General features: G+C 37.2%; 1 protein-coding gene across 1 annotated transcript in view; it reads right to left on the bottom strand.

The window, feature by feature from the left end:
• Positions 1-12,697, bottom strand: part of LOC136880382 (collagen alpha-1(XVIII) chain) — a 177,824-nt gene that overhangs the window by 74,275 nt on the left and 90,852 nt on the right. Inside the window, exons 14-15 of the mRNA XM_067153301.2 lie at positions 10,045-10,203; positions 9,112-9,229 (exon numbers count right to left, since the gene is read on the bottom strand). Of these exons, the coding sequence (XP_067009402.2) occupies positions 9,112-9,229; positions 10,045-10,203 (277 nt within the window). The remainder of the gene's footprint in view (positions 1-9,111; positions 9,230-10,044; positions 10,204-12,697) is intronic.

Below are 12,697 nucleotides of genomic sequence, written 5' to 3'. Positions count from 1 at the left end.
AACAAAGTGCCTTTGTGTAATCTAGAGAATTTTTAAATCCTGTTCAATGGAACAGAAATCAGCCATATGTTGTCCCACTGCAGAGAAGCAGTTGTATTTTAAGACATTTTTTGGGAATGGGGGTATGTTGAGTTCCATTTTATAGTATTTATGCTCTGGCTAGGGTTTCTGTAGTCTGACTCCGCGGTGTAGGGCGCAACACATCCGCCTGTCACCCGGAGGCCCCAGGTTCGATTCCCAGCCGGGTCAGGGTTTTTAAATTGTGAATGATTAATATTCCTGGCCTGGGGACTGGGGGTCTGTGTCGTCCTTAATGTTCCTTTCCTCACATTCAACACTTTACACTTCCGCAATTTCCAAAGACATGCAGGACCATATGGTGCAAGTAGGAACAAAAGATCTTTCTAGGTTGACGCTCCGAGCAAACAGCATATTAGTGAAGCATTCATCTATTATAGCAAAAACATCATCTACCTATCCAGTCCAAAAAAGGATGTTTTTAATACGATAGATTTTGGAATTTTCCAAGTTATCCATACAAATCTCCGCTAAGATTCCCAAGGCTAACAAACTCATGGGGAACCCACGTCGTTGATAAATCTTCTTCTTCTTCTTCTTCCTGATATGTTTCTGCTTATGCAGATCGTTCATGTTGATAAATGATGTTGTTAAAACAAAAGTCATTATTGTAAAGAGCAAATCTTAGTATAATTAGAAATTCTTCTATTTCCACAGTGGTTAACCTACCATGTTGTTTCTGATTTGTTTCTATTAAAATTATGGTTTCTTTGACTGGAAACATCCAAGTTAATTATAATGAACTTGAAACTCCCAACAGCCAAGGTGTTTCCCAAGATTTACAAGGCCGGTGTTTCCATGAGAACTATAATCCCATTTATAAAATCTCACAGTTCATTCAACATTTTTAAAAAGACACTGTGTTCTTTTTTCTAAAAAAACTGTAAAAACTTAAACATTCAACCCCATCATTATTTAATTTCTTATGACATCATTAATATGTATCCAAATATTCCAGTCAAGGAAAGCCGTTCTGTAGAAGAAAGATAAGTTTACTTTCCTCTGTGTTATGGGCCATATAATGTCTAAAATTAGCCCATGGGTTGTTGGGCAGAAATACTTATCCACTTATTTTCTACAGGGTGTTTCTATAAGAGCGTGAAAAAATTTAACAGGACATAGAGGATGCTCCATTGAACAATTTGAGGTAGAGAACCTGGGGTCGGAGAAGCCGGCTTAAGGAGATATGGAAGTAAACTTTTCTACCGCTTTTTCTCGCATTACTGTTTTCCAGCTTATTTACAACTAACATACATACAAGTTTACACATACTGTGCTGTTTATTTACAGTACATGTTTCTTTCTTGCAAGGAAACAAGGGGACGAGCCTGATTACTAGGAAGTCATGATGCAGGTTTTGTTTACTTTACGTGTCCACCAAGGTGGTTGTGTTGTATCGTATTTACATTGTTCCATGACAGAACGTGCTATCAATCACCGACAGACCCATTCATTACTCAGTGCTATTCAGGGAAATGATGGAGCGGTACTGGTACAGTTTCGCAGAAGTCACTGACATACCTTGTGTATGGGGAAGTACGTTGCAATGCTCTCGCTGCTGAAAGGCTGTACAAGGAACAATTTCCTGACAGGCATAATTCGTCACAATGAGTGTTTATTTCTCTTGATCGATGAATGCGGGAGACTGGTTCATTGGAAAGAAGAAACGAGGGACCTGGCAACATGAGGACCACTCGCACAACCGATTTCGAAGATGTGGTGCTGGAACGTGCTGCGGCTGACCTCACTACAAGTACTCGTTGTATTGCACGTGAAATGGGGGCTGCACAAACTAGCATGTGGCGAGTATCCACGAACAACAATTACACTCATATCACCCAGAACGCGTCCATGCAATGCTTGTGACTGACTTTGCACCAAGGTTCGCATTGTGTCAGTGGTTGCTCCAACAATTGATTGAGCGACCCGATTTCCTCCAAATTGTGCTGTTTACTGACGAGGCCTCATTTGATTGTGATGATATTTCGAAAAGCAGGAATGGCCATATGTGAAAACCCTCACACTGTAGTAGAGTCACACCATCAAGTACGTTTTTCTGTGAATATCTGAGCCAACATTGTAGGCAACAATCTCATTGGGCCATATCTTCTACCTGGCCACCTGAATGGCCATCTGTACTGAGGTTCTTGCAAAGAGTTCTATCCGAGTTGTTGGTGGATGTACCCTTGGCTGTTCGTGTGAGGATGTGGATACAACATGACTGTGCACCGCCTCACTTCGGTGTGGATGTCTGCAACCATCTCAATGCTGTATTTTCTGGTCGCTGGATTGGAAGAGGATGTCCTATTCCATGGTCTGAGAAGCCACCTGACCTGAATCCCCTTGATTATTTCCTATAGGGCAGGGATGGCGAACCTTTTTCAACAAGTGTGTCATTTTAAGTCTGGTTTATTATTCTCAGCTGTTGACTGTGCCACTTGTTATTTTCCTTTAAGAAATTGCTACAACCTACAACCCCCCCCCCAAAAACCGCGACTTCCTTTCCAAATTCCAATTATGTTCCATAATATTTATTTATTTACTTTTTAGAGATATATCTTGTAAATACATTTGATTGCATGTTCCGTGGTCGTATTTTGCAAATACTGCAAAAAAATACATTTTAAATATGTAAGTTTTTAGAATACCTAATATTATTTGCAAAAATATAAATAATAAGCTCCTATTGTAACACATTTCGTCAATAAATATTATTACCGGGCGAGTTGGCCGCGCGGTTAGGGCGCTCAGCTGTGAGCTTGCATCCGGGCAGCCCTGAAGATGGTTTCCGTGGTTTCCCATTTTCACATTCCTACTCGTAAGCCTTTCCTCTCCTATCGTCACCATAATACCTATCTGGGTCGGTGCGACTTAAAACAAATTGTAAGAAAATAAATATTAGATATGAAAATCAAAAATACTAGTATTGTCAATGAACTTCACTTCCTCCTTTAGCTTCATTATCTTTCCATGTTGTCGTAGTTCGTATGCTCAGCAATTTTACTTATTTCTCCCTCATCACATCTCCACAAGAAAATCGAAAATAAAAACAGCTATCCTCGCTTGTAAGGTCACATCCATGCTTTCATCAAAACATATTGCATACATCTCGGAGTTATCCAAATTAGCTTTCAATTGCTCAAAAACTTATTCACTCATTCTTATTATTCTATCCTTAATAGCAGTTCAGCTGGCTGGCATTCCTTTAGTTCTGTTAATTATTTGTTGTTTGTTAGGGAAGTTCTCAAATAATGTGTCGGACGTCAATAAGAAAGGTTGTTTCAAGAACTCACCGTCAGAAAGCGGCTTCCCATGCATGCTGTACTATGCAGTGAGACAGATATAACAGCCACACTGATATTATTCCTCGGGTGGAAATATGATACAAAAGAACTAGTTTGTTTTGTGTAAAGTTCGATATTTTGAGAATCGAACTCTCCTCTTTCTTCATTTGGCATGGAACAAACAAACATTTGAATGATTAGTCTCGAAATGGCGTTTTACATTAAATGTGGGGAATACATTTGTTTTCGAACGCAGGCAATACATCTTTCTATCACACTGAATTCCCTTGTTCACTGTTCTTGAAAAATGCAGTCACCACCTTTGTTAAGTTTCTGTTCTTTTCGGCACTGAAAACATATTTGCAAGGCCCGTATACAAAACCACCAGAAAACGATACTTATCTCACTTGACTTTCAGACCTATCAGTGTAGCAGTGTTGCCATATTGCACGTCCGTATAGAACAAGTATTTGTATTTTCGATATTTATTTCTTACACGTGATACCCTATAAGATATGTATTGTCTGTAGTACAAGACGTATACAAAAACATTATGTTCATGTGGCGTGCCACCGAAATCATGTTCGCGTGTCACCTAGTGACACGCGTGGCATAGGTTCGCCATCCCTGCTATAGGGATATCTAAAGTAACTTGTGTATGAGACCCCAGGGGATACGGAGATGGAATTAGTTGCCAGAATTGTAGCTGCTTGTGATGTGGATTGAGCGACCAGATTTCCTCCAAATTGTGCTGTTTACTGACGAGGCCTCATTTGATTGTGATGATATTTTGAACAGCAGGAATAGCCACGTGTGAAAACCCTCACAATGTAGTAGAGTCACACCATCAAGTATGTTTTGCTGTGAATATCTGAGCCATCACTGTAGGCAACAATCTCATTGGGCCATATCTTCTACCTGCAAAAGGTACGTTCATTGTGTCAATGATAGTATTTACAGTTAACTGTAACTAATGTAAATAAAAAAGTACGCAGCAATGTGATTGTATTCCTATTATCTACTTAAGCTGGTTTCTCCAACCTCAGGTTCCCTACCTCAAATTGTTCAGTGGAGTATCCTCTATGTCCTGTTAAATTTTTGCACGCTCTTATGGAAACACCCTGTATGTCATTATAAACAGGTGGTTGTAGATGGTAGTCACATTGGCTGTAATGGTACTTAAATTATTCAATGGGGGAGTGGTGTTTGAACTCTTATTCCTCTACCTGAAAGACACATAGTCCAGATGCCTGAACTATGGAGACACTTTTGGACAAAAATGAGAATATGCCCCTCTTATGTGCTCGGTCCAACCAAATATTAACCCCTAGGCATTGGGCAGTATGAATTGCATGTTCTTCATAGTATTTTACAGTGTGCATACTAAAATTGCCCATAGCATATGTGTGGATTGACCCTATGAACTTCCTCAGGACACCTGTACCACCTCATGTGACACACATTATTATGGGACTTTAACTTGTATAACTACAGAGATTAGCTATTGCTTTCACTTATTTTTAGTACTGTACAGTCTTGTGCTCCAGCAAAGTTCCCCATAAGTGAATATTACTGAGGAATCTAGAATCACTAATGAGAGTGTACATGACTTGCTCATCTAAGATAATGGCCGATGATGATGGCTTAAATGTTAAACAATTAAACACTTAAATCTGGTTTCTTGTTGGCCAAAGGTAATTTTCTTTTTTCATGACTACTCATACTGGATACAGAGCAGAAATCCACAGTTTCAGCCCTTCAGGCAAGCAACTTAATATTGAAAACATCCTAGTGATAGGAGCTATGAATTTTAGGTAAATAAAATATAATATAGAATGAGAATATATTTTTTATTTATTCCTAAAAATTATAATCCTTTTCTTAATCATCATTATCTGGTCAATTAGGTTAGCAGTTTGACTTTTTCTACCACTACGAGTGCTAATGTGAGTCAATACAGTTTCACAAAAGCCCTTATAACTACATTCGGCGTGGACATTTTTCAAAAAATCAAAATATACCAGAGGGTATCAAACCAAGGAACACATTATAGAAAGAATTATGTAAATAAGTTAATTTTTGTAGGATTTGAATAAAAATGAGTGAAGAAACAAGTGATTTCAGGATGTTTTCCCGAGACTGCATTTAGGCCAGAAGTGATTTTCAAAATTTGTTTGTTTTAGTTTGATAGAGCCAAGACTCACAATTTGAAATTTTTCCAAGCCCTTTAGTCCTTCAATTTTTGGCACAATTGAGGAAATTGATTCATTTTAAATTTTTTATAGTATAGGGACCTCTACTTTGCTGCTAAGAATTGTTTTCAACATTAATAAAATGAAAACATTCTGATCTTTGCTCTACCCCTAAAACTGCTTCCTACTGAGCTCGATAGCTGCAGTCGCTTAAGTGCTGCCAGTATCCAGTATTCGGGAGATAGTAGGTTCGAACCCCACTGTCGTTGGCAGTCCTGAAAATGGTTTTCCGTGGTTTCCCATTTTCACACCAGGCAAATGCTGGGGCTGTTTCTTAATTAAGGCCATGGCCGCTTCCTTCCCACTCCTAGCCCTTCCCTGTCCCATTGTCGCCATAAGACCTATCTGTGTCGGTGCAACGTTGGGCAGCTAGCAAGAAAAAAACAAAAACAAAAACAACTGCTTCCAATGCTCCTGTACTCTCCTTTTCTTGTGGTCATCTAGGTATAATATCAATAATGCTTATTTCAATACAAGGATAGGCAAATTCTCCCTGAACCATGTCGAGAGTATTCCTTCAGTTACCTTGTTCAATAAGTTTTACCATGGTGGTAACATGACTATAGGACTATTCTTCTCTCTCTCTCTCTCTCTCTCTCTCTCTCTCTCTCCCTCTCTTTCTCTCTCTCACTCTCTCCAGTACCATAGAATTTATGTGAATTTACCTTTTGGCAAACGAACATTCACACAATCTTAGAACTAACAGAAAATTTATGGAATTAGACTGACTTTCACTTTTTTTATTACTATAATTACCTCATTATAAAAGAAATAATGTTATTGGTTTTATGGTCCATTAACTACTTTTCAGGTTTAGGACATGCCGAGGTGCTGGATATTTCTCCCGCAGAAATTCTTTTTCATGCCTACCGACATGAGGCTGGCAAATTTTAACACCTTCAAGTACCACCGGTCAGAGTCAGGATCAAGGCTGCCAACTTGGGCTCACCAGCATGTCAACTGTCTGTTATAAAAGTAGTGAGGGACAGCCTTATTCCATTAACAAGCATCATCACTACATAGCAGATATTAACTGTGAGGAATACATTGAAAATTACAAATATTACCTAGTCCATCCTTGGTATGTTTTAATTCCTTTAATGATGTTAATTCCCTGAGTGCTTTCAGTTCTTCTAGACTGCCACGAGATCCTTGGAGTAAGCATTAATAAAAGGAAAAGCATTGTACCAGAAGTTTTGAAAATGGTTTATCAATTTCAGGAGAATAACTTAATAACAATTTTGATTACTTTTAATTCTATCTTAAATACTGTATGATAGAAATGAAAGTAATGCTGCATTTGGTACCATATTTTGTTATTAGTGCAAGTTACTGAACTGGCCACACTAGTCTAGCCACAACGGGCACCCAGCTGAGCACCTCTGTTCTAGAGATATCCTAGAATAGTGACAAACTTCTTTCAAGACAATTCTAGGGCTGAGATTTCCAATGTTATTATAGAATCTTCCAGGCATCTTGTAGTAATGCTATGTTGTTAGAAAGCAGAATTATCTAGAATCCTAGCCACCATATGTATATAAGGGAATTTTACAGAGATGTAAGTGAGTTGGTGTTGTTATCATAGTTCAGCTGTTCAACTGCAAGGTAGTGGATCGGTAGTGAGTTGTTACAGAGTTGTGTTGTTGAGACTGTGTTGGCAGATCAATTTTGGTTTGATGGATGATGTGTTGACAGTCAATTATTGATGTAGCGAGCTATTGTAGATCAGTCATACCATACTGATACTGCTTTGTAGATTGATTGTAAATTATTGTATGCAGTATATATTTCAGGTATTATTGAACTGTGTTGAGTGAGTATATATATATATGAGTGTAGCCAGTGATATAAGGGTATTATTATTTCACTACACCGCTGGAACTATAGCAACGGCCATGATTGTATTTCACCTACTCAATAGAAGATCTTGTCCAGACTGTTTGGTGGTTGGATTGAGTCAACTTCTTCTGATTTAGGTGGAGGTGATCTGGAATTCTACAGAAATTATTCTGTTTCTGAGTATTGGGTGTCAGACTCTATTTAAGTGCAGTAGTCATCGTCATCATCATAATCAAAATTTCCAGCACCAGTTTTCTGGGTGTGGTGTACAAACACTCGCCACTTCTTCCTGTCTGTTTCTCTATGTCCTGCCACTTGACATTCCTCTTGCTGACCTCTGATTTCACTGTGTCTATCCATCAATTGCTTGGCCTCCCTATTGGTGTCTTCCCACTCACTTCTCTGTCAAAGTATTTCCATACTGTTCTCCTTCTGTCCATCCTCATTGCATGTCCAAATCATTGTAACGTGCATCTTCCTAAAGTCTTGTAACAGGTATTTTGAGGCCAGCCTCCTACCTGTTTGCTTCATTTCAAATCTTGTCCTTCCTGCTCTTTTGGTGTATTGTTATGATGAATTTCATTTCTATTGACTGGATTTTATTATTAGCCTTGTACTGTAGGGTAGAAGTTATGAGTCCATAGGTGAGAAGTGGAATGAAGTAAGAATGAATCATAGCCAATTTTGCTTTCTAGGGTATTTTATCTTCCTACATTAGATTTCTCATTTGAACATAAAATTGAGAAGCTTTTGGAATCCTATTAAGTACTTCTTGTTTTCTTGTGTTATCTTCTGAAATTATACTTCTGAAGTATTTGAAGTTAGAAACAGACTAACCGAGTACCCTCTAGAATGTTTGAATCTGTGCTTTTCCTGTTGATAGTCATTTCAACAGTGTTTTGTTTTACTAATGTTTAGTCCATATTCTTTAAACTTGTCACTCCACAGACTTAGTTTATCTTTTACTCCTGCTTCAGTTTCCTCCCAAATCAGAACATCATGTGCAATAATATTAGAGTATTAGGCACTTTGAAATATTCTTTGATAGAATTTATGACCTGATCTATGCGATGATGAATAAGCGTGGTGACAAGGCACTTCCCTGCAGAACTCGTCTCTCTGTTACAAACTAATCTGATCTTCTATCCCCTACTTGGACATAGCTAGAGGATTTTTGATAGAGCATCTTTACTTTATCAGTCAGGAAGTTTGTCACACCTATACCTTTTAGGCACTCCCAGATCATCTTCCTATGGACAATACCGTAGGCCTTCTCAAAGTCCATAAAAACCATCACTAATTTCTTTCCATATTCCCAGTGCTTCTTCGCTCTGTGTTTAAGTACAGTAAAGCACTCTAATATGTAGTGTCAGTTGTCAAGTTAAATAATGCATGTGATTGTTATGTTTCTATTATATTATATTTCTACATTCTATTATTGACTTCCAGAGATAAATTTGCCTAAGAATGAGAGATTTTATGATTGACTAAGTTTACTCTTTCTTTGTAGAGTCCTAGAATGAACATTCTCTATCATCTACATCAGATTTCCTTACACTTGAGATAATTCCAGAAGGGTGAACTTTGCTTGTAAATTGTATTTACATTAATTAATATCAATATGTTACTCGAGAGAAAAGTGAAGTGATCATACTTACCTTGCCTGCCAATAGGAGCTGACAAAGATGGATCACCAAAGACATGCATCCTTCCTCCAGACATACCAGGTTCACCCTTCTCACCAACTACAGATAGCCCAGGGGGACCAGGAGGACCCTTAAGAACAACAAATTAAAAATATAATCTTCTGGGTTAACTTTATCATTAACACAGAAAGCCAGCTCTAATTCTAATTTATAAGGAACAACCTTGTTCATAACTTCATTTGAATAATGAAACATTTCACAAAAGTAACACATAATGTAATTTATTTAGCAATGATTGAGGAATTCAGTAAATCATAACTGATACAAATTCTATTGTGTTGTTTAGTCCTTTATTATTAAAGCACTGGTAATCATATGAGAACTATCTGCAGTGATTCATAATGCCATATATTACATCTATTATTTGTAGAATGGCAGGAGAAAAATGAAAATCTGTAACTCCAAATGAAGTCTTTTATTTGTTTATATTATGTGGATAGATCACTTAATCATTATATTATGTTTCTGTTAATCATTGTACCATTGTCTATTCTGTTGTACCCTATAGTATGCTATAATAGCTGATTTTGAAAGAGGCAGAACTTCAACCAAGCAGAAGGGCAGAGAACAAAGGCTGTGATCCTAAGAACTTGCAAATTGGTGCCCCAGTTCATGCCCCTTAAAATGATGATGAGAAGGAGGAGGAGACTGGATGTGCTTTATTTCTCTATATTCCCAACTTCACTGTAAACATTGTTTATGACTGTAATATACAGGGAGTTTTGATTTTGATGGCAGGAAGGAGGTGGGTATCTTTAATGTATTTCCCTTCTCATAAATTTGACCATGACTTTTTCAACAAATCTTCTCACTATTTTTAGCATAAATAAAATATGTGTAATGATAACAATGGAATTTATGAGAATACTATAATCAATTACTTACTGGTTTACCTGGAGGTCCTGGTGGGCCTGGTACTGGGATGTATTTCGTTCCCATTTCACCATCTCCAACTGGACTTGGTAAACCCGGAGGTCCAGGAGGACCTGGAAAGCCTTCTCCTGGAGGGCCCCTGTCTCCTTTATCTCCTTTCTCACCTTTTCCCTGAGAAATGAATACAAGCATTATGAAAGTGATCTAAATATCAATTTCTCAAACAATAGAAACCCAGTAACCAATTGCTACAGTACAAATACAGGGTGGCCCAAAGAAAAGGTAACCAAAATCTCTCTCTGATAATGTCATTAATTCATTGCTTTTTGTTACAGATCTGAGGGGTTAATCATGCCACAGTACACCACAGCACAACATGCCTGGGCTATAGAACATTATTTCCACAGCTATGATAATGGAAGGAATAATGAGCCATCTCTGTAAATTCTGTTGCCTGGTTTTGAGGAAATGTTTTGTAGACCCCCAACACCGGCAAAAACAATTCTTACATTGAGTTAATGGTGTAATTAGAAAGTGATTTTGGTTATGTTATTTTTGGGCCACCATTTTCCAGTAACAATACTAAAATTTATTTGTGTAGATTGAGAATATTTTGCAAAAAAAAAATATACTAGGCTTTCTTGAGATAGCTGATGCTGGCCTACACAGTACATACAGCAATCTTAAAGCTCTAATTCTCTGCTACTAAATCATTTTTGGTGTCTAACTAGTTTGCATAGGCCTGCTATTCTAAAATGGAAGTTCTGTTGATTTCATAATAGATTAATGAATGACATGGATAAAACTAAATCATGCATAATGTGTACATGATTCTAACAATAAGGAATTAAAACTTCCCTAGATTTCTACAAGAAAGCCATTGATATTTGAACACAGCAGTGTATGAAGTTGTGGAGACTGTCCTACCCTTTCTTGTTCCCATTTTTGTCCTTGTCGCCTGTTTTTACTGCTCCCTGTTCCCACACTGACCTGTCATTGTGTTTATCCTTTTATCTGTTCCTTTTCATGTTGCTATCTCTATATGGTATGACTTAATATTATAACCAGCAGCAGGTTTAAAAAATGGCTATCTACTTATAAACTTTGAATACCTACTCAGAATTGAAAGAAAATACCCTCCATTATTTTGAAGCTTTCTAGAATCAACCATTGACTGAATATTGTCAGTTTCAATATGGAGTTCAATATTTCCAGTTATCTGGAATACAATTCTTGTTTATGTTCTGTAAACGCGGGATTTTTTGGAAGACGTGCACATGTGTACAAATGAGCAGTTGAGATAGGGGTACCTAAAGACACCAAATTCATAAACAGAATGGTACCTACAGAATAGTTCATATAAATATAGATGGTATGAAAAGATGTCGTCTTCCTGCATCAAGTACCATAGAACACACTCCTACAATTGTTAAAAAAAATACTTTTTCATCAGAGAATTTAAAATGTTAAGTTGTCTTCATTTTGTTGGGTATTAAATAGTTACCAGTATTCAAGATCACAATAAGTTTAATAACTGATAGAACTACAATATACAGAAGACTGATATGAAGATTGAGTTTGTGGGAGCTGGATTGGATAATAAACCTTCAGTGGAAATAATTCTGTAACCTTTGAAGAAAGACACCATCTCAGCATTTGACAAGAACTGAAGAATTAGAGAAGCATAACAAGTACGGTATCGCTGATGGTGCAGTGAACCCAACCGTTTCTTAAGTGTCACTGGTCACTATGATCTGTAATTGAAAGTACTGAGCTATACTGGTTAGTAAATTGGAGAGAACTACAGAATTACCGTACATTTTCTGATACAGATGATTAATTTTATCGAACTCTATTAAGGTTTATGAAGATAAAATAAAAGAAATAAAGTAGACAGATCAGATAAAAATGAAAAGCATACAAAAGAATCAACTTATGACTGGAAAATGTTAGATTACATATGAGCAATATTAGTGTATTATTAATTTATTATTATACAAATGGTATTCTACCATATTATAATTGAGACAGGTTGGCTAGTTCTATTGCCAAGCATTCTCCTCATATTAATTTATAACTAACATATTATTATAAATAAGTTCCATGGAAATGGGTGTGTAGACAATGAATGCTCTAAGAGATTTTGTTCTTTGTCTAATTTTGTATCATATCATATAGAACAACAAGCTGTAAAATACTGGGTGAGTTGGCCGTGGGGTTAGGAGTGCGCAGCTGTGAACTTGCATCCGGGAGATAGTGGATTCGAACCCCACTGTTGGCAGCCCTGAAGATGGTTTTCCATGGTTTCCCATTTTCACACCACGCAAGGCTATACCTTAATCAAGGCCCTGGCCGCTTTCTTCCCATTCCTAGGCCTTTCCTATTCCATCGTCGCTATAAGGCCTATCTGTGTTGGTGCGATGTAAAACAAATGGAAAAAGAAATGAAACTGTGAAATATAACCATTAATTGGAAATAAATTCCAATGTAAGATGCATAATTTATTTTTGATGTGCTGGTGCAATAGTGTATAAATATACAAGTATGAATACTTTCTGTGGTTAACAGCATTGAATATTTTGTTGTATATTACTTTAAGTTTATGTTGTAAATAAATCCTCCTATCTGCAAACACAGCCTTCTCTTTCAAATCCATTGCTGTCAT

The sequence above is a fragment of the Anabrus simplex genome, chromosome 1 (genome assembly GCF_040414725.1).
Source record: "Anabrus simplex isolate iqAnaSimp1 chromosome 1, ASM4041472v1, whole genome shotgun sequence".
In the NCBI taxonomy this organism is placed as follows: Eukaryota; Metazoa; Arthropoda; class Insecta; order Orthoptera; family Tettigoniidae; genus Anabrus; species Anabrus simplex.
The sequence above is the reverse complement of the archived record's forward strand: the minus strand, read 5'-3'. Positions and strand labels throughout refer to the sequence as shown.